Genomic DNA, 22,395 nt, shown 5'->3' on the forward strand with positions numbered 1-22,395 from the left:
TGTATTCTCTCTGGTCAGACCAAATCTGAAGTATTGTATTCTATATGACACATTTTGGGAAGGTCTATGACAAAGTGAAGCATATCCTGAAGAAGGTTTAGTCTAAAAAAAAAAGAAGATCCATGGGACATAATGGCGGTTATGGGGGTGTAGTGGAAAGAACACTGGACTTGCAGTAAGGAGCCCAGGGTTAGGATCCTGGCTATCATATTTACTAGTGCTGTGAGACTGGGCAAGTCACTTAAACTCTTTAAATCTCCATTTCCTCATCTCTAAAATGGGGAAAATAAATCTGTACTAACTACCAATTAGATTATTATATCCAAGAATTTATTATTGTCAGGCCTTTTTTCTTTTCTCTTTCCTTGAAAGAACATATTGGTAGGAGTACCTTTTTTGAGGTGGACACCTGCCTTAGTCCATCTAAGGAAGGGAGGAGGATCTTTTCTCTTTCCTCCAAAATACTGATGAATTCATTTGTATTTTTAAAAAAATACAATTTATTAAATGTCCTCTATTTTCCTCATTTTATAGAGGAAGAAACAAAGGTGAAAAGAGGTTAGGTGACTCAGGTCACATAACTAGCATGTAAATGAGGTCAATTTTGACATCAGTTGCCTAAAATTGGTACTCTCCAATTTAAAATTTAAATCATTTCTCACTTCATACTATGTCCATATAAACTGATGCTGAATTATTTAAGAAATTCAAAGCTTTGATCTTTATATTAGTACTTACGAAGGTGCAATATCCAGATGGTTGATGCTAAACCCGGAAGTGCAAAAACCTCCCAATGTTGTGGATATGGTTAAGAAGGCAATTGCCAAATAATAATCACAGCCAATGAATCCAGCTGCTACTAGGAATACTGCTGGCCCAATCATTCCTGGAATTCAATTTTTTTACAAGAAAGAGAAAGCAAAACTATTATGAAAGCACGGTATACTGTAGTGTGACAGCAGGTATTCTGAATCACGGTGTTACTGCCACCTAGTGCAGAAGCATTGTACAACATTATATTCTCCAAATTTTCATCATCTGCTGGTCACACTTTTGGTGGTGACTATAAGCCTACAATCCTTTAAAATATTTACATAAAACTCATAAAATCTTTGCTAACAGGATAAAGACAAGAGTAATATTACCAATATTAAATTAAAGGGACAATTACGTAAATGTACAAATGTATAAATGTATGTGTTATGAATGATGTGCCTAGATATGTTGAAGCTAAAAATCATGAAATACAGAGGGAAAATGATGGGGAGAAAATAACTGCCTAAAAATATGCAATCCAGGGAGAAAACTACAAAGTAATAAGCTATTTTTCTTGTAGTAATTTTAAATTTGCAATTACAAGATTAATAAAAATGAATCATAAGCTTTGATGCAAGTGTTAGAAAAATTAACACAGAAAACTGACAATATTTATAACTATGCGCAATTCACAAGGCAATATGAGCAGTTAGTATGATTGAAATGAAAACAGAAAATACTAAGTACAGATATATATGAATGATTTTTTTTTAATAAAGAGGATGCTGACAAGTTATTTTCTATGTTCTCAAAGGACAAAATAAGATGAAACAGGGTAATATAAAAGAGTCTTTAGTTACACATATGGAAAAAAATTTTTGATTGTTAAGGAGAGCTAAAACCATAGAAGGGGCCCTTTGCATTGCCAAACATACAGTACGGAGTTACTAAAATTACATATGGGAATAGAGGTGGTAGAATTTCCATGTTTGGAGATCTTCAAAAAGATAATAAAGAACTCTTTGTTCTGGGTGGTTTAAGATATTCACATTTATGAAAACTGTGACTGCAGGCTAAATCTGATCAATGACATGCAGTAAATTCTGTTCCAGCAAATTTTTTTATAAGTTTTTTTTTTTCCCCAGTAAGGGGGCTCATAGCCATAATAAAGAGTGTTTCCATTCTAAACAACTTTCCTCCCCCAAACCCAAGGTAAAATATAATATAATGTAAACATAAATCCAAAAGGCTGGACCTTGTTTATAAAATATAGGAGCTTAATGTTAACATTGTTAGAGATAACTAGATTTGTGAAGAATATCAAATCATAATCCTTTATCTGCATATTATACACATTGATTTAGGAAATATACAGATGTCATTTTACAAAAATGCACACAAAAATATTTTATGTGGAAATGAAAGAAATGACCAACATAACCTATCATTTTTGCTTCAATGTAAACGGTTTGATCTTAAAAAAAAATCAACCACTGTACCTACCTATTAAGCTAAATACTCTACGGACCCATACAGTTGAAAAATTCCATGTTACTCTTAAGTAGTCAGCTACTTGACCAGACAAGAGCATACAAACCCAACATCCAAAATAAGGTAGTGCAGATAAAAATCCATTCTGAAAAACAAAAAACAAACCAAGCATAATAATTTTGATGGCAATTAAAAAACTGAAAATAAGTACAACTAGACATACAGAAGATTTAAATCCAGTGTCTATCTTTTGTAGAGATACAAAATTTGAAGCAGTTTGTGTAGGTAGGAGAATCCTTTGATTTGTATAAGACAACAGGGACTTTCATAAGTAGATGCAGAACCCCAAACAGGGCTAGACATGAAGCAACTTCAGTAGAATAACACCTGGGACGAGAGTGGGGAGTTATTCATCTTGTTCAATGCTTTTCCTTGTCATACCACAAAACCAATGTTTACTAGCTCTTTCTAGGATGTACCAGTTTTTAAAATGTTATTTATTATTTCTTTTAAAATGAGAATAATTACTTACAATACTTGTATTAAAGGGCTGTGAGGAAATTGTTAGACAAAACTGAAATCATCATATGAATGTGAATTATTAAATTCTTTTCTTTCATGATACTTTCCACTCAACTCTAACAATATATTGGCCTAGGTAACATGATGTGAGAAGTAGTATGATGTAGCAGACAGAATATTAGATTAGGAATCAGAACTTGAGTTCTAGTCTTGACCTTACCATTTATTAGTTTTGTTTTCTTGGACAAATTACAACTTTTCTGAATTTCAGTTTCTTCATCTGAAAAATGTAGGTAATATCACCGGTCTTGCCTACCTTACAGAGATCTTGTACAGATCACGTGAGAAAATGGATGTGAAACATTCAAATGAATCTATGATCTATGATTTGGAAACTCCCTCCAACAACACAGATTACAACCCCATCCACGCCTGACCATTTTGTGCTACTCTTGTCTATATCTTCCCATAAGTTCATCACAGAGGGTTCACCTAATGTGATGGATGCCTTCCTCGCTGACACTGAGAGGGTAACACTGGCGTGCTCTGGTTGTCTGTCATCTCTCATCCTTGCTATGGAACCATTTTTTCTATCATGCAATTCCATGATGACATCTTTTATTGTTCTTCTTTGAAGTTCCTCACTGGATATATGTTGTAGCCTGCTCATACCCATCACATACTCTTCCACTGCCTTCTGTGATGCTCATATTTAATTCTTCAGAGATGGTCATACACTTCTGTTTTGCTATCATAGGGCAGCATTGGTAGACTCTTGATATCAAAACGATAGACCCCTGTTTTCATGAGAAGCATGGTTTCATCAAAGGAACTTCCTGTTCAGCTCTGGGTCCAACTTCTTGTCATCAAATGCACACCGTAATCTGGGCAATAAAAATTTTTCATCCCATGATCTGTGTATAAGGTCAGGCCAAAAAATATTTTTTTAAGATCTCTCCTAGAAGGCTTTGATTCAATAAGGATAATGTCATCTGCAAACAGACACAACTGAAAGACCTCACCATTACAGGAAATCCTTCTGCAACTGGGATTCTTTGCTGGTTCTCCTTTACCACAATGGCAAATACTTTTGACGAGCATACAATTCCCTCTTTATGTTTATGATCAGATGGATTGTTGAGCAGGGTCATTTCTGGTTTATCTTTCAAGGACTCTTGGCATTTTTAACTTTTGGACGGGAGACACTTTACTGAAAAAGAGACTACAAGGTGGTGTTTTGTTCTACTGAAGCAAATAATTTTTCATAATCAACAAACTAATAAGCATCTTATACTTTACACCTTTCAGTCAACTATGAAATGGTAAAGATACTGACTACTACATATAGAGGCCTGCTTGTTTCCAACTAATATCCTCATCAAGGATACCTTTGATTCATGTACAGATGACTCATAAATATTTTGAATAAATATGAATAGGTAAATAGGTGGGTAGTTAACTGATGTTTTCTCAGCCCCACTCTCATCCCTTCTCTTTTATGCATTAGCAAGAACTGAGGTTTTTTTCCCCATACTTTAGTATTATCTTTTTAATTTTTTATCTGTTCATTGTTCTTCCATTTCCATTCTTAAGTGTCCTTAGTATCACTTGCTTAAAGGGGTGTTTGCCAAAATGGTTTTTCTCTCCATTTCTTCTTTGTTTTCTGAAACAATATTGCTCATAATCATCCATCATTCTTCTTTTTTGTTTGTTTTTTGGTGAGGCAATCAGGGTTAAGTGACTTGCCCAGGGTCACACAGCTAGTAAGTGTCAAGTGTCTGAGGCCGCATTTGAACTCAGGTCCTCTTGACTCCAAAGCCAGAGTTCTATCCACTGCACCACCTCATTCTTCTTAAGATTTTTCAAATGAGTTTATATTCTAACCCAGTGTTACCTTTGGTAGTCATCTCTATCTATCTGGTGAGTAAGTCAGATGTTTGCTGGCTAGGGAGGCTCTTTCAGTCTCTTTGCTGAGGTAATTAATTTATGTTAGTTAATTACTGCATAAAATTATTACAGTAGGTGTAAATTTTGTTTCCTCCTGTCCATTTGCCATTTTGATTGTCAATTATTTGTTTAACTGGTCTAGGATTGAGTTGTTTCAGGTGTGCACCACATCTTTTCCTCTTTATTTTTCTTCTTGCTTTTTACTAAAACCAATCTTAGGTAGGACAAGTTGATGGTCTGAATAAAAACAGACAGCCAAATCAGGGATAATTTCCACATCAATTAATGAGTCTCTTCTCATCTGTTAAAATAGAATCAATTTTGTGTGTGTGATGATATGGTATAGTAGAGAGAAATCTGACTGTAAATCCAAGAGGATTTAGTTCAAGTCCAGCCTTTGCCACATCCCCACTGTGTAACCCTGGACTAGTCATTGAGCTCAGTGATATAGGCAACTCTCTAAGAGTAACACTATAGGGGCAGCTAGGTGGCGCAGTGGATAGAGCACAGGCCCTGGAGTCAGGAGGACCTGAGTTCAAATCTGAACTCAGACACATAAGGCTCACTAGCTGTGTGACTCTGGGCAAGTCACTCAACCCTAACTGCCTCAAGCAAAAAACAAACAAAAAAAGTAACACTATGACTCTCAAGGTGCACAGAAGGTGCTAACTAGTATTGGCAGAGGGCATTTCCTCACCTGGAAGCTCACTATACCAATTAAATCACAGGTCCAGTCCTTTTCCCTGTCCATATTTGGTGCTCCTCGTGTTTAGCGTGTTCTTTTCTTGAACAAAGCAACGGTGACACAAGGTGTGAGGTTTAAGAGTCATCCATAAGTCTTCAGTATCTCTCATTCCTTCTTCCTGAACCATGTTTTCCCATATACTTCTTCCCATCCTCACCTTTTCCCATGTTTGCAATGAAGTCAACAAGTATTGGAGTGTATTTGGATTTAATTTGTAGAGCTTATTAAGTTCTAAATAGTTTTTCTAACATTTCATCTTCAGCAACCAATGCTGGCATAAGCTACAGTAATTTTCATGGTATTTTTTTTTTGCAAGTCCTTATCTACTACAATGTGATTAACAAGTAATTTTGTTTGTTTGTTTGTTTTCTGGCCTGCCATAAGGAGTATAATAAAACCTACTCCACCAACTCCTTTTTTTTTTTTTGTCTCTCCATCAAGTATTCTGTATGCTAATTTTCTATGTAGCTGTAACTTCCTCTTTTCTCCTGGTTTTATCAATAGCAAAAAATATTAAGGCTGACAAAATTTGGTTTCTCCAGCAGTACATGCTAAATTATTTTTTATTTTGTAGGTGGCCATCAACAGGAAAAATTCATTACCAACTATCTAGTCTATTGGTGATATGTCTTTTTCAGCTAGGGAAACAGACTCATTCTGTTTCTGGGACCATACTCAAATCCTTTACAGTATGGCAAAATCTGCCGGAGCACACATTCCATTAGTACAGCCTTTGGGAACCCCAGGTCACCACCATATTACAATGAGTTACTGGAAGATAAACTTCTAAACACCTGTTACTAGTGAACATCTGGGAAAGGAAGCAGTGAACAGAAAGAAGGCAGCATAGATGGCTCTATCAAAAACAGGCCATTCATAACTAACTTCAGTTCCTTTTTTGAAACGTCACTAGGTAGAGCTCTTTACCATTAGCTCCTCATATCAATGAAATCACAAGTCCAGTCTCTCTCCTTATCCCTACAAGACTGGTAGATCAGGGGAATGCTGGATATATAGTTTACCCAAATGTTTAAAAAGTATTTTTATTGATGTTTTTACATCACTTAAATTTTGCAATGAATCCCTCCCCTGCAATTCCACAGAAACATGTATAACAGAATAAAAAAGAGAAGGAAAAAAAGCAGTTCAGGAAAATCAACCAACACATTAAAAAAAAAGTCTAACATCATTTTCCTTGGGTGAATATTTCCCTTACACATTTTATTTGAATTTCCACACAATGGAAATTTATTTTGTATGACTCTGCTACACAGATAAACTATAACAGAGTGAATTTTCCAGTTATTGCATGATTCAAGAGTGGCATAATGTTGGTTCTACATTAACAGTGCCTTAGTGTAGATTAATTTTTCATACATATAGTTTCATTTTTTTCGCAGAATCTGAGAATTGGAAGGGACTCTGAAGGTTATTCAGTACAAGTCATACTTGAACAGAAATTTCCTTTACAATAGTTAATGTAAAATAACAAATTATATTCTCCCATAACATTTTAAATTAGTTCCACATATATTTGCGATTGTTAGGCTACACATTGTAAGGATGTGATCACATTTGGTACTGGGGGGTTAAGGGTGGGGAGGGAGGCTTTGTGGAAAAATTATAGCAATGACAGGCAGCATCCTATAGAAGGAACACTGAATTTGGAATCAGAGGACTAGGGTTTAAATTCTAGCTCCACTGTATTCTGTGGTCCTGGGTCTTAGTTTCCCCATTTGTAAAGTTGGGAAGCTGGACTGGATCTTTAAAGACCCTTTAAGCTCTAAATCCTATGATTTTATAATGTTTTATAACTTTCCTAAAGGCTATTTGTATGTTGCATATTATCTTATACTTCTTTATGTCCGTCACAGTGCCTTTTAAATAACAGAATAAATACTTGTTGGAGGTTTAATAGTTAATAAGGAAATGCCACAGAGGGGGAAAAAGTAAAGATGCTATAAAACCCAATAAAACAAAAGTTGCAGTATTGAAAAATTTCAGAGAAATGTACAAATAACAATGTTATGTGTATCTACAAACATAGCTACAAAAATAAACAAGAAATGAACTAGATTATTTTTCTCTTACCTCTTGAGCATCAAATCTTAGTATCTCTTTCATGTATGTTGGCAATAATGTTAATAAAGTATAGAAAGTCCAGTTGTAGGAAAAATGTGCCACAACAATAGACCAAAGTGGTAGTGATTTCAGCATAGATATCCATGGTACTGACTTCTGTGCAGTAAGCTAAAGAAAATAGGTGAGATTAAGAAAAAGATTTATTTTTTATGTCTGAAACTTTGTCTAAGACCTAAGTCCAGAATACCTATGGAAAGTAATTCATATCACCATATTCTGAAAATTAATTTACTGAGCATCAATACATATTAACTAATTAAATGTGATATAAACTATTTTAGAATTTTAATGACTAATTATTAACTGCAATATGATTAATTAATCCACAAACCTGTGGTTCAAATTAGAAGAAAAGTATGAAGAAATTCTGGCTCTATAAGGTCATCCCTACAGCACCACTGTAAATTCCAGAAGTCATTCATGATCCCACTTTCTCTAGAAAAGATACAATGTATTTCCTTTTTTTGGGGGCTAGCAATGGGGTTAAGTGACTTGCCCAGGGTCACACAGCTAGTAAGTGTTCTATGTCTGAGGCCGCATTTGAACTCAGGTCCTCCTGAAATCAGGGCTGATGCTCTATCCACTGCGCACCTAGCTGCCCTTTTATTTTCTATAGAAAAGATGAAATAGTTTTATTACCAATCTCAAAAAGTAAGAGTTAGAGCTACATATACAAAATTCTGAGTCTCTCCACCAATAGAACCCACTCCCCTCCCAAAAAAAATCCCTCTTGCCCCTCATAATAGAAAAAGTAAACAATTTCTGTCAAAAAAATTTCAAAAATAACAAATAAAATGTTTAAGACATTTGTACATTATTGATATTCATTCTCCTATAAAGATTTCTATAAAATATGCATTAGAAAAATTTTTTATATAAAACTGTCTATAGGATCAGATCATCATGATTCCTATAAAACAGTAGCTAGCATAGTACCTTGCATATAGTAGGTATTTAATGACGGCTTTGTTGAGTTGCACTGAATTGAAAAATAGGAGCAAGATGTATTCCAGCCATTTTTACAAATTTACATTTTTACAACTGCCCTAAAAGGACTGAAAGAGTAGCCACTAATAATAGCAACCATTTATTCCCATTGAGGTTATTAAGTACGGAATTTACTGCCCAGATTGTCTACAAAGATTGGGACAAAGAATAAAAGCAAATTTGAAGGCTTTCATGTTTGAAGGAAATTATAGCCTACTTTCTTTTAATTTTAAGTTCACAGGATCATAGATTCGGATCTAGAAGGGGCCTTATAGGTTATCCAGTTCAACCTCTTTGTTTTATAGATAAGGAAATTGAGGTCCCCAAATGGTAAGTGACTTACCCAAGGTAATAACATTGACAAGTACTGATATTAGGATTTGAACCTAGGTTTTCCTGACCCCAAACCCAGCATTCTTTTCCTCTATATAAAGTGACATTGTTTTAAAAAATAATCTAAAATTCAAAACATAAGCAATATTTTAAAATAAGCTATTACTATTATTATTATTTATGGTGCCAATTTTAAATAGATTTTATTCTCCAGGACAAGAATTGTATTTCCACTTGTTTACGGTACTGATAAAGTGCAATGTTGTTCACTTCTTTCCCTCTACGCACATTCAAGTATTCGGAATGCCCAGATTTACACAGTAGCTTAAATGTTACTTTTAAACCACTACTGCCTTAGTTACAAATTTGAGTCCTTCAATTTTTGGAAAGCTGTGTGGAATGCTCTTTCTTCTGGTGTGTTTAGTCAACCTCTTTAATGGTGGGTCCAGAAGAAGCATCTCCAGATGGGGCTGCTCCACCCCCTGGGAACCCACCAGGCATGACTCCTGGCATGCCCCCTGCACTCTGGTACAGCTTAGTAATGATGGGGTTGCAGACCTTCTCCAGTTCTTTCTGCTGACGCTCAGATTCTTCCTTCTTAGCAGCCTGGTTCTCACCCAGTCAGTTGATTATTTCATTACATCTGTCAAGGATCTTCTGTTTGTCTTTGTCACCTATTTTGCCTTGCAGTTTTTCATCCTCTTCAGTAGCCTTCATGTTGAAAGCATAATATTCAAGACAATTCTAGGAAGATACCTTGTCTCTCTGCTTATCTTCAACCTTGTATTTCTCAGCCTCCTGGACCATATGCTCAATGTCTTCTTTGCTCGGATGGCCTTTATCATTGGTGATGGTGATGTTGTTCTCCTTGCCTATGCTCTTATCCACAGCAGAAACACTGAGGATGCCATTTGCATTAACGTCAAATGTTACTTCAATCTGAGGAACACCCTTGGGTGCTGGAGGGATTCCTGTGGGCTCAAACTTGCCAAGTAGGTTGTTATCCTTTGTCATTGCTCTCTCACCTTCATAAACCTGAATAGGTACACCAGGCTGGTTGTCTGAAAAGGTAGTATAGGTCTGTGTCTGCTTGGTGGGGATGGTGGTATTACATTTGATCAGAACTGTCATAATTCCACCAACAGTTTCAATTCCAAGGGAAAGAGGAGTGACATCCAACAGCAACAAGTCCTGCACGTTCTCATATTTATCTCCAGACAAAATGGCAGGCTGGACAATTGCACCATAGGCAACAGCCTCCTCAGGACTGAAATTCTTACTGAACTCCTTGTCACTGAAGAAGTCTTGTAGAAGCTTCTGGGTTTGGAGGATGTGAGTGAAACCACCCACCAGGATGATGTCATGAATCTGTGATTTATCTAGCTTGGCATCTCTTAAGGCGTTTCCCACAGAGTCCAGTGTGCTATGGAAGAGATCAACATTCAGCTCTTTGAAATAGAAGTCGATACCTGCATAGAGGGAATCAATCTCAATACTGGTCTGGGTACTGGAAGAGAGGGTATGCTCTGCATGTTCACAAGCGGTATGTAGACAGCGAACAGCCCTCTTGTTCTCACTGTCCTTGTGCTTTGCTTGAACTCAGCAATGAAATAGTCGACTATTTGGCTGTCAAAGTCCTCCCCACCTAAGTGGGTGTCCCCAGCTATGAACTTGACCTCCTCAAAAATGCCATCTTCAATGGTAAGAATAGAGACATTGAAAGTACCACCTCATATGAATGTAATGGAATAGTATTGTGCTACAAGAAATGATGAGCAGGCATATTTCAGAAAAACCTGGAAAAACTTGTGTGGACTGATGCTGAGTGAAGGGAGCAGAACCAGGAGAACACTGTATACAGTACCAGCCACACTGTGCAATGACTAATGTTGACAGACTTAGCTCTTCTCAGCAATGCAAGGATCTAAGACATATCCAAAAGTCTCATGATGGAACACATCCAGAGAAAGAACTATGGAGTTTGAATGCAGATCAAAGCATACTATTTGCTCTTTTTTTTTTCTTCTGTTTTGTTTTGTTTTCTCTTTCTTGTAGTTCCTCCTATGGCTTCTAATTCTTCCTTACAACATGACTAATGTGAATATATGTTTAATAGGAATGTGTATGTAGAACCTATATCAGATTGCACACTGTCTTGGGGAGGGAGGTGGGCAGGGAGAAACATCTAAAACTCAAAAATGTATAGAAGTGATTATTGAAAACTAAAAATAAATTAATAATAATAATAATAAAAGAAAGTATTACCTCCAAGGTCAAAGATCAAAACATTTCTCTTGGCACCAACCTTTTTGTCCAAGCCATAAGCAAAAGCAGCAGCAGTTAGCTCACTGATGATCTGGAGCACATTGACAGCAGCGATGGTTCCAGCATCTTTGGTGGCCTGACGTTGGGAATCACTGAAATAGGCTGGTACTGTGACCACAGCATTTATAATGGTCTTTCCAAGGTAAGCTTCAACAATTTCTTTTATCTTAATCAAGACTACAAAAAATACTTCTTCTGGATAGAAACTTTTGGTCTCCCCTTTGTACTCCACTTGGACGTTAGGCCTGCCTGTATCATTCACCACCGTGAAAGGCCAATGTCTTACTGTACAACTGCATCATCAAATCTGTGACTAATCAGACATTTGGCATCAAAAACTGTGTTGGTGGGGTTCTTTGCAACTTGATTCTTTGCAGTATCACTGATTAAACATTCTGTGTCAGTGAAGGCGATGTAGCTTGGGGTGGTCCTGTTTCCTTGGTCATTAGCAATGATCTCTACTTTCTCATATTGGAAGACTCCCACACAAGAATAAGTGGTGCCAAGATCAATGCAACTGTGGGTCCCTTTGACATGGTTGCTGGGGAGTCAGGGGTCATAGCTGACCACTATGGAGGAAGAAGGGCTGTTGTTGCGCTAAGTAGACCAATAATCTATTATTATTGACCCAATGTTTCATAATTTTTCCAAACCTGAAAACCTCCCCACTCCTCACTGCTATGGCTTGCAGATGAGTTTTCTAGTTTGGGAAAAGTTATGATCAATCCTGAGGTGAATAACAGTACTAAGATTTATGTAAATATTTAGTTTAGTGCTTATATGCAAATTAGTAAAATCTTCAGTAAAATGGTGAGACCAACTTTATGATAATATCTACTAACATTTTTATTCTACAAGTTATTTTGAGGGAAGAAAGACTATTATTTGTAAATATTGTCATACTAAATACGCAATTTCAAAAGCAAATAGGCTGAACAAACATCCTAATATGTTAGATGTATTCTTCAGACAATAAAAAAAAAAAACAACTCTTCACAAGTCTAAGTGAGGATAATAATGACGAAATTTGGGTACAAGTAACTTTTCCAAATGTTCCCATTGCGGAAACACAGAGGTTCAGAGCTAAAGTTTATCTGGTTTCACTTTTTTTTTTATTAAATTAAATTTGGAAAAATTACTAATGCCTAGTTTTGCATAAAAGTAATTTTGTATAAAAGTAGTTTCCTCACTTGCTACAGAAGCCTACCTTGTAATAAAGAAAAACAGTTAATCAAAATCAATTGATACAGAAATCACTTCTGATAGCATATGCAATGTTTTTCACCTATATAGTAATCCACTTTTCTCCTGAGAGGAAGAAAGTGTGCTTCATCAGCTGTTCTTAAGACAAAGACTTAATCTAATTAATTTGACTTAATCTAATTAATTAATGAAGAAACAAGGGGTCTAGAAGGGTTAAATGACTGGACTAAGGTGCTGCTTCAGGACACTTTCCCTGACAGCCCACTGCCCATTGTGCTTCAAAAAGAGCTACCTGACCACACATTTATACCCAAATCACTAAGGTTTTCATTGAAAGACCAACTATAGCCCCCAGCCTAAACCTTTATGGCTCAGTTTAGATACAGATGGCTTAAAATAGGTGTAAATAGCAATCATTTTCTGTTCAAACAAGAAACTTTTGAGGGTCTTCCCCTTTTTTGTGCTGGTAAATTAGGCCATCTTTTGTCTAGATTTTTGCCCAGCCCTTAGTCACTGAATGGGTCTTGCCTCAGAAAGACAGAGGCCAGAAAACTGACCCTAAGTTAGAAAGGCTAAGGTTAGCCATTACAACCTTGGTCATCGCCAGTTGTCCTGACTTTTGTTTTGCCACTGGACTTTGATGACTCTGGAAGAAAGAGTGAAATTGATCAGAGACCACAACTCTGCCTCACATAAATCCAATTCATTTCCAAGTTAAGACACCCTCATGATGTCATTGGTCCTCTTTGAAACCAAGGATGGAACAACAAACAAGGTAAAAAAGAATTCCTTCTGTTGATAACATCAGTATCACAAGGCTGGTCCAGACAGTACCCTCAAGTGACAATATTCTACTAGTAAATAAATGCTACAAAGTTAATGGGATTTTAAAAGAATTTCCCAAGAGGATCAGATACAAAATCTTCATGGAATATATCACTTCCTTTTGTGTTCTCCTTTTTATTTAAATAACACCAACATAAAATTAACAAATACACTTTAGGCAATCATCTAAGGTTAGAATTTAAAAGAACAAAAATTTAGAATTTAGTCAATAAGCTTCTTTTCAGTTATGCTGTAGTTCATTTCCTATTTACAATGATAAATTTATATGATTTGGATGATTCGAATGACAGTTGCCTTAATTCATATGACAACAAAACCACACTTACAACTTTTATTTCACCTGCTCAGGTTGGTTTTAATAGAAATATTAATGCAAACAAAGCCAGAACTTACTTTCCTCTTGAATGGTCAAGCACTAATGTGCTAAAAGTCCATACCTGATCTTTCAAAGAACAAAGAATGTATTCCTTTTCCGACACAGAGATAGTCTTGTGAGTTTCTGGTCTATCACTAACCAACCACATCCATAAAATGAACCAAAGTATTCCAAGAGCACCTTAAAATTGAAAGGCAAGTTTAAAATATGTAAATATATATACTGAAACATTTAGTATAAAGGGATAAAAATGATTTATTCAAGTAATGAAAAAACAAGCTATTGCACAAAACATTACCATTAATCACTGAAACTATCAACATGAAACACTTATTAGAATGTGAGCTCCTTAAGGGCAATTCTACATACTACAGGTAGCACATAGTAAATACATATTTTTTTTATTCATTCTTGAATCCATGGTGTCAGAATAGATGGTATTCCATAGATGTTTCCTTCAGCCCCTTTGTGAGGTTAATTTCTAGAAACATATCATTTCCTATAACAGTTACAGAAAAGGAAAAGAGTTTCCAGGCACAGGACTTAGATGGACAGAGTCGATCAGCTAAAATGATTTCCTGAAAAAATTTGCAGACTATACCTAAAGCTTCTGGTTTTGCTTTTTTTTTAATGAAGAAAACTGGAGAAAACCATGGAACTGTGTTGACTAGGTCCAGTACAAGTTTATGTCACATGGATCACTGCAGCAAGGCAATTTTTTTTTTTTACATTTCTATTCACTATCCCACTCACAAGTGTCTTCCAAACCATTTCACCCCTTCTCAAACCTCACATGGCTCTTCCTACCCTCACCTTCTCAACTCAGAACCCTGCTGCATATTTCACTGAAAAAAAAAAAATGAGGGGGGGCAGTGAAGTGGTGCAGTGGATAGAGCACTGGCCCTCAATTCAGGAGGACCCGAGTTCAAATCCAGCCTGAGACACATAACACTTACTAGCTGTGTGACCCTGGGCAAGTCACTTAACTCCAATGCCTAGACCAAAAAAAAATGAAGCCATTAGCAGAGCTCTATCTTCTCCCCTGCTCTTCATTTCACATCATTCAGATGGCTCCTGTCACTACCCCTCCTTTACCCTTGTCTCACATGAAGAGGTGGCTCTTCTCCTTGCTATGGCACATTCCTCTATATGTACAAGTGATTCCATTTTAGCCAGTCTGCTCCAATAGATTGCCCCTTCTATCTTTCTCACTAATCTTCAATCTCTTTTTGTCTATGTGCTGCTTCCCTAGGCTTACAAACGTGTCCACATCTCTGCCATCCTCAAAAAACCCTCACTAGATCCATCTATCCCTGCTACCTCTTGTCATGTATCTGTCCTCCCTTTTGTGGCTAAACTCCATGAGAAGGTCATCTACAGTGGGTACCTTCAATTCTTTTCCTCTTACTCTCTTTAACACTTTTGCAGTCTGGCTTCTGATTTTATCATTGGACTGAAACTACTCTTTCCAAAGTTACTAATGATCACTTATTTGCCAAAGTTAATGGCTTTTTCTCAATCCTTATCCTACTGGACTTCTCTATAGATTTTGACATTATTGATAAGACCCTTCTTCTTGATTCTTTCTTCTTTCTAAGTTGTGTGGCACTATTCTAAGATAGGTTCCCAAAATGGGCAATATTGCCTCTTGGTGGGCGCTGGAACCATGGGGGGGCAGTAGTAGCCTCAGGTGCAATTGGAGGGCGCTGAATAAAAATAAGAGGGTGACGGAAGCATAAGGAAAGAAGAGAAGATAAGAAATTTTTGAAAAACTGTTTGTCCATGTTTCATCTGTTGTGTAACAGAGTTAAAGTTGCAGTGATTACATTATTTTCCAAATAAACACACAAAATGCAAGTTATAACTGATCAGTGGTCAGTCCACTGACAGGTCTTAACAAGCAAGTGCTGGTAGGTGAGCCAGGTGGGAAGTCCAGCATGCATCAGCAGGAATATGTGCATGTAATGACTTGTTTACAATATGATAATATATGGTTACATGACTCAATATTGCATCATTAAAATTTCAATGCAGGAAAAAACCCACAAATTTACATTAAGTTATTAAATTTAAGATGTATCATTTAAAAATATTTCCTATTTTTTGAAATGACACAAATCTTAAAAAAAAACTAAACTAACTGTTAAAGAGCTAAAGAAAGTAGATTTCCAGGGGGGTGCTGAGTAATTTTTTTTTTAAAGGGGATGGTAGGCCAAATAAGTTTGGAAACCTCTAATCTATACTATCTCCTCCTACCTTTCTGACCACTCCTCTGTTTTCTTTTCTGGTCTTCATTCATATCACGCATATTAACAGCGGGAGTCCCCAAAGGCTCTGTGTAGAACCCTTGTTTCTTCTCCATCTATACTATTCATTTGGTGATTTCATCAGCCATCTTAATTTCAAGGATCATTTCTATGTTGATGATTCTCAAATCTACTTACCCAGCCCAGACTTTTCTGCTGAACTCATCTCATCTCCAACTGCCTACTAGACATCTCAAACTGGATATCCCACAGAAATCTCAAACATGACATGTTCAAAACTGAATGTATCATTCCCCCCTAAACTCTCCCCTCTTCTTAATGTCCCTATTACTTTAAGGGTAGTAGTATCCAGCCAGTTACCCAGAAGTCATACTTGACTCCTCACTCTTGGCCCCTCCTCCCCCCATATCCAATCTGTAGCCAAGGCTTGTTGATTTTCCCTTTGTAACATCTCTTGTGTAGGCAAGGCCCTCTCTGACATTGCTAGCACTCTTGTACAGTTCCTCATCATCTCATGGCTGGACTAGTACAATAGCCGCTGGTTGTTCTCCCTGTTTCAAACCTCTCCCTGTCACAGTCCATGTCCACTTAACTATCAAACTGGTCTTCCTAAAATGCAGGTATGACTATATCAACTCCCTATTCAATAAAATCCAGTGGCTCCTATTACTTCTAGGATCAAATATAAAATCCTCTGTTTGGCTTTTGAAGCCCCTTGTAATCTAGCCCCATTGTACGTTTCCAGGCTTATTATACTTTACTGTACTTCATATTCTCTGTGATCCAGTGACACTGGCCTCCTTGAAGTTCCTCACACAGGGCACTCTATCTCCAGACTGATAGCATCTTCACTGTCGGTCCCCTCTCACTGGAATTCTCTTCCTACTTGCCTTGTGCTCCTGCAATCGATGGATTCCTTCAAGTCTCAGATAAAGTCTCACTTTCTGCAAGAAGCTTTTCCCAGTGCTCCTTAATCTAAGACTACAACAAATTACCCTATATATAGATTATTTGTATATAGTTGTCTTCATGATATCTTCCCCATTAGACTATGAGCTTCCCAAGAGCAAGGACTGTTTCTAGTCTTTTATTGTACTCCCAGAGATTAGCACAAAGCCTGGCACAGAGTAGGTGCTTAATTAATGCTAGGTAACTAATTGTAGGCATTTTTCCTGTTTTTGTTCTAATACATATAAATATTAAGGCCTGAGAATAGAAATATTTGTGGTACAACTTCATTAATGAAAAATGTATACAATCTTGCCCCTAGAATTTTAACGAATAGAAAGCTTTGAGAAAAAGATGGAAAAGAACTGAAAATATAAGGGAGAAGAATTATATAGCAGTACTTTGTACGAGTCTTTATCACCATAATTTTTGCTAATGACACTGACTTAATGATTAAAACCTAAAAAGTTAGGTGTAGGTTTTTTTTTTCCTTTAGTTTCAGATCATTACTTTAAAACTCTCACAACTTTTTACCAGATAATTTCAAGAGATGTATACTACAAAAACCTGAAGAATAAGTTACCTATGAGGTTTTTTTAAAATTGTTTTACCTCTAGTTGGTGGCTATTTTACTAAATAGGTTAAAATTTCTATTCTAGTTGGCAAAATTTTTACCAAATTAGAAGTTTCTGACATACTCTATTTTAAGGTGTGTATATTGCTTTTTTTTTTGGTGAGGGGAAGTAGGCTTGGACTTGTTAATTCATCCCCATGGGGAACTTGTGGTATAACTTTCTCCACCACTACAGATCTGCAACCTGTCTGTAATTTCTAGTATCAGAGTTATCTGAGGCACTGAGAGATTAAGTGTCTTGCCCATGGTCACACAGCCATTACTTTTATGTAAGACATAGGACTTGAACTCAGGTGCTGTAATTCCAAAGCCGTCCCTCTATGTACTATGCCACATACATCTTCTATTAAATTTAAAAAAATCACATTTAGAATAAACTTACCAAAAAAGTAGAAGACATAAGTCCAATTCATATAGAAACAAATTATTCCAGACAGTGGAAGTGAGATGACCGTTCCAAGCTGTGCTCCTAGGCAAGAAAATGATTATAGTTATGTTAACAGTAAATGATCATGGTTGGGAGAAGCCATCCATTTGGAGAAAAAGGTTAGCACAATGCAGGAAAAATATAAGAGCCATCTCCGACTTTGTTTCTGCATTGTCTACCAATGAAAGTGATTTAAAGTCATTCCCCAATTGATAAATTGTCAAAGGATATGAACAGGCAGTTTTCAAATGAAGAAATTAAGGCTATCTATAGTCATATGAAAAAATGCTCTAAATCACTACTGATTAGAGAAATGCAAATCAAAACAACTCTGAGGTACCACATCACACCTATCAGATTGGCCAACATGACAAAATAGGAAAATGATAAATGTTGGAGAAGATTTGGGAAACTTGGAACACTAATGCCTTGTTGGTGGAGTTGTGAACTGATCCAACCATTTTGGAGAGTAATTTGGAACTATGCCCAAAGGGCTTAAAAATTGTGCATACTCTTTGACCCAGCAATAGCACTTCTAGGGCTGTATCCCAAAGAGATCATAAAAATGGGAAAAGGATTGACATGTACAAAAATATTTATAGCAGCTCTTTCTGTGGTGGCAAAAAATTGAAAATTGAGGGGATGCCCATCAATTGGGGAATGGCTGAACAAGTTGTGGTATATGAATGGTATGGAATAGTATCGTGCGATAGGAAATGATGAGCAAATGGACTTCAGAAAAACCTGGAAAGACTTGTATGGTCTGATGCTGAGTGAAGTGAGCAGAAACAGGAGAACATGGTACACGGTAATAGCCACATTGTGCGATGACTAATGTTGACATACTTAACTCTTCTCAGCAATGCAAGGATCTAAGACATCTCCAAAAGTCTCATGATAGAAAATATTATCCACATCCACAGAAAGAACTATGGAGTTTGAATGCAGATGAAAGCATATTATTTGCTCTTTTTTTTCTCTTCTGTTTTGTTTTGTTTCTTCTTTCTTGTGGTTCCTTCTATTGGTTCTAATTCTTCTTTACAATATGACTAATGTGAAAATATGTTGAATAGGAATATATATGTAGAGCCTATGTCACATTGCATGCCGTCTTGGGGAGGGAGGGAAAGAAAATTTAAAACTCAAAAGTTTATGGAAGTGATTGTTGAAAACTAAAAATAAATAAATTAATTAAAATTTTAAAAAAGTAATTTAAATGAAAAAGGGTAGAACAAAATTCATTGAAGGTGTCAAAAGGCAATCATAAGTGCAGGGGACCTCTTAACCACTCTTAACAAAGGCAGGGATTCAATCAATCAGCAAGTGTTTATTAAGAGCCTATGTGCTAACCAAAACTAATTCAACCAAAATTAGAAGCAAAACAGAAAACTGGGAAAAAAATTTTACAGCAGATTTTTCTGATAAAGGCTTCATTTCTCAAGTTTATAGGAAAGTGAGCCAAATTTATAAAAATAAGAGCCATTCCTCAATTGATAAATGGTCAAGGGATATGAACAGGCAGTTTTTAGAAGAAGTCAAAGCTATTAATAATCACATGAAAAATGCTCTAAATCACTATTGATTCGAAAAATGTACATTAAAGCAACTTTGAGAGACCACCTCACAGCTATCACATTAGCTAACATGACAGAAAAGGAAAATGACAATGCTGGAGAGGATGTGGAAAAACTGGGACATTGTTGGCGGAATTGTGAACTGGTCCAACCATTTTGGAGAACAATTTGGAACTGTGTCCACAGGGCTATAAAACTATGCATTCCCTTTGACCCAGCAATACCACTACTAGGCCCCTATCTAAAGAGATCAAAGAAAAGAGGAAATGACCTATTTGTACAAAAATATTTATAGCAACTCTTTTCTTGGTGGCAACGAATTGGAAATTGAGAGGATTAGTGAGTGGCTGAACACATTGTGGTATAAGATTGTGAGGGAACATTATTGTGCTATAAGAAATGAGAGGAGGATGGATTCAGAAAAGCCTGGGAAGACTTAACTGATTCAGAGTGAAGAGAACAAAACAAGGAGAACATCATACTCAGTAATAGCAATGTTGGAAGGATGATCAACTGTATAAGACACATTTACTCTAATCAAGACAATGATACAAGACAATTCCAAAGCACCCATGATGAAAAATACTGTCAACCTCCAGAGAGAAAACTGATGAACTCTGACTGTGTCCTTTTTTAAAACTTTCTTTATTTTTCTTGTGTGTGTGTGTGTTTTCTTTTGCAATATAGCTAGTATGGAAATATGTTTTGCATGATTCCACATGTATTGTTGTTGTTCAGTTGTTTCTGACTCTTCGTGATGCCATTCGGGGTTTTTTTGGCAAAGATACTGTAGTGGTTTGCCATTTTCTTATCCAGCTCATTTTACAGATGAAGAAACTGAGGCAAATGGGGTTAAGTAACTTGCTCACAGTTACACAGCTAGTAAGCATCTGAGGCCAGGTTTGAACTCAGAAAGATGAGTCTTCTAGACTCTAGGCCAACACTCTATCCATTGTGCCACTTAGCTATATAATAAATAGTATATTGCTTGCCTTCTTATAGTGGGTGGGGAGGGAGGGAGAGAATTTGTAATGCTGTGGAATGTTTTGAGCATGGTCACATGTCAAAGACGCCAACGTCATCCACTGCATACAGGGACATCACCAGTCATCCTGACTTTGTCGTGCTGCTGGACTTCAATGACTCTGGAAGACAGAGTGAGGCTGACGACTTTGCGCAAACTCTGCCTTACCTAAATCCATCCCATCATCTTTCGTCTTCAAAACAACGGACAAACAATAATGTTATCTTGTGTTCTAGAAATCTTTTGATTTTGTTTTGCTATTTCTTGTTGTCTCATGGAGTCATTGATTTCTATTGGACTCATTCTAATTTTCAGAGATTTCAATTCTCAAGTAGTTTTTACTATCATCTCTTCTAAGTTATTAATTCTCCTTATCATTCTTTCTTCCTTAGATGCTATATCTTCTTCCTATATTTTGTACTTCTTGTTCACTTCTTCTAGGTCTTCTTTTAAGTCCTTGAGGCTAGGATATTTTTTTCTCTGGGTTTACCTCATGGGCTTTACTTAGTCTATAGTGTTTCTTCATTGTGCTTGGTGTTTTCTTCTATCTACTTATTTCTAACTTGAGTTTCTGGATTGGAGCTTTTAGCTTGGCTCAAATGCTGCTTCTTCCCATACTCTTAGAGGGTGGGAACAGGCCCCCTTGGTCCTAGATACAGTTGGCTAAGCCTAAGTTCCCACTTTCTGCAAGAATTCCTGGGTTTTGGCTTAATCTTCTAGTAGATCAATTTAGGTTCTACTCTGGCTTCAGCCCTTTCTCTATCTTCATCTCCTTGCACAGTTCTAAACCCAGTGTTGGTTCCACTCCTTGCTGTGAGCCTGCCAGGAGTCAATCAGATGTTAATTTTATTAGTAGCAGGTCTCCTAAAAGGAGGCCATAGATATTTTGCTTCCCAGATCCTTTCTCCTGCTATGAATTGAGGATGGGTGGTTTACTGCATAAGTCCCAGGCTCTTTGCTGTTTGGTCCAGGATACTTTAATGACTGGGTGCTGACTTGGCCTTGTCTCCTGATCTGGATGCAGGTGCCTGTGTGCTTGGCCTTACACTTATACTGACTTATCTCTGCTCAGAGCTTCTGCAGGATTCTAGAATTCTTTTGTGCAATTGTGGACTGACTGGAGGAGCTCAGAGTTTTTTTTTTCTTTTCTTTTCCTGTCTTTTTTTTTTTGTTATTCCTTATTAGTATACCTTCTGGTGTACTTGTATTGGAATTTGTTGATGACCTCATTTTCTCTAGATTCTAACTTGCTGTCTCCAACAATTCCTCCATCCTTTTTTTAAAACACCAATTCACTTCTGATTACTCCCCCTTCTCCTTAACCAGAAAATCTGCAATGGCATTTTGTACCAAAGCTAATAATTGTCTCAATTAGTTTTCTTCCTAATTCTCTCAGATTTTTAAAGTAAACCATCTGCAAAATAGATAACTTTATCTCCTCTTTGCTAATGCTTATTGCCCCTGATTTTTTTCTTGTCTTGTTATTCTTGCTAGCATGTCAATAACTATGTGTCAAATTATAGAGGGGTAGAGGGAGGATCCTTGCTTTACTCCTGTATTTTTGGGGAAAGTTTCCAGTGGTTCCTATTACAAAGTATGCTAATTTCTCATTATTGTGGTAGATAGTATAAAACCAAACCATTTTCTGCCAAACCTAAAGCAGTCTTCAATGGAAAAACTATGTGTCTGAAAACATACATGAATAAAATAGAAGAAGAAAGGTAGAATGAACCAATAATATAATGTTTAAAACTATAAAACCAACAAATAAACATAAAAGAGGAAATCTAGAGAATTAGAAGAGAAATAGATAAAACGTTTTAACATATTAAAGAGTGGCTTTATGTA

At 36.5% G+C, this 22,395-nt stretch overlaps 1 protein-coding gene and 1 pseudogene across 3 annotated transcripts in view; both read right to left on the minus strand.

Annotated features, from left to right (window-relative positions):
* Positions 1-22,395, minus strand: part of SLC17A5 (solute carrier family 17 member 5) — a 63,625-nt gene that overhangs the window by 21,805 nt on the left and 19,425 nt on the right. For all 3 annotated transcript variants that reach the window (XM_027852975.1, XM_027852976.1, XM_027852974.1), the window contains exons 5-9: positions 17,905-17,991; positions 13,735-13,853; positions 7,553-7,711; positions 2,260-2,392; positions 739-886 (exon numbers count right to left, since the gene is read on the minus strand). In XM_027852975.1, the coding sequence (XP_027708776.1) occupies positions 739-886; positions 2,260-2,392; positions 7,553-7,711; positions 13,735-13,853; positions 17,905-17,991 (646 nt within the window). The remainder of the gene's footprint in view (positions 1-738; positions 887-2,259; positions 2,393-7,552; positions 7,712-13,734; positions 13,854-17,904; positions 17,992-22,395) is intronic.
* On the minus strand, positions 9,115-12,021 carry LOC114036484 (annotated as a pseudogene).

This window comes from Vombatus ursinus, unplaced genomic scaffold, assembly GCF_900497805.2.
Source record: "Vombatus ursinus unplaced genomic scaffold, bare-nosed wombat genome assembly UNPS02009835.1, whole genome shotgun sequence".
Classification (NCBI taxonomy): domain Eukaryota; kingdom Metazoa; phylum Chordata; class Mammalia; order Diprotodontia; family Vombatidae; genus Vombatus; species Vombatus ursinus.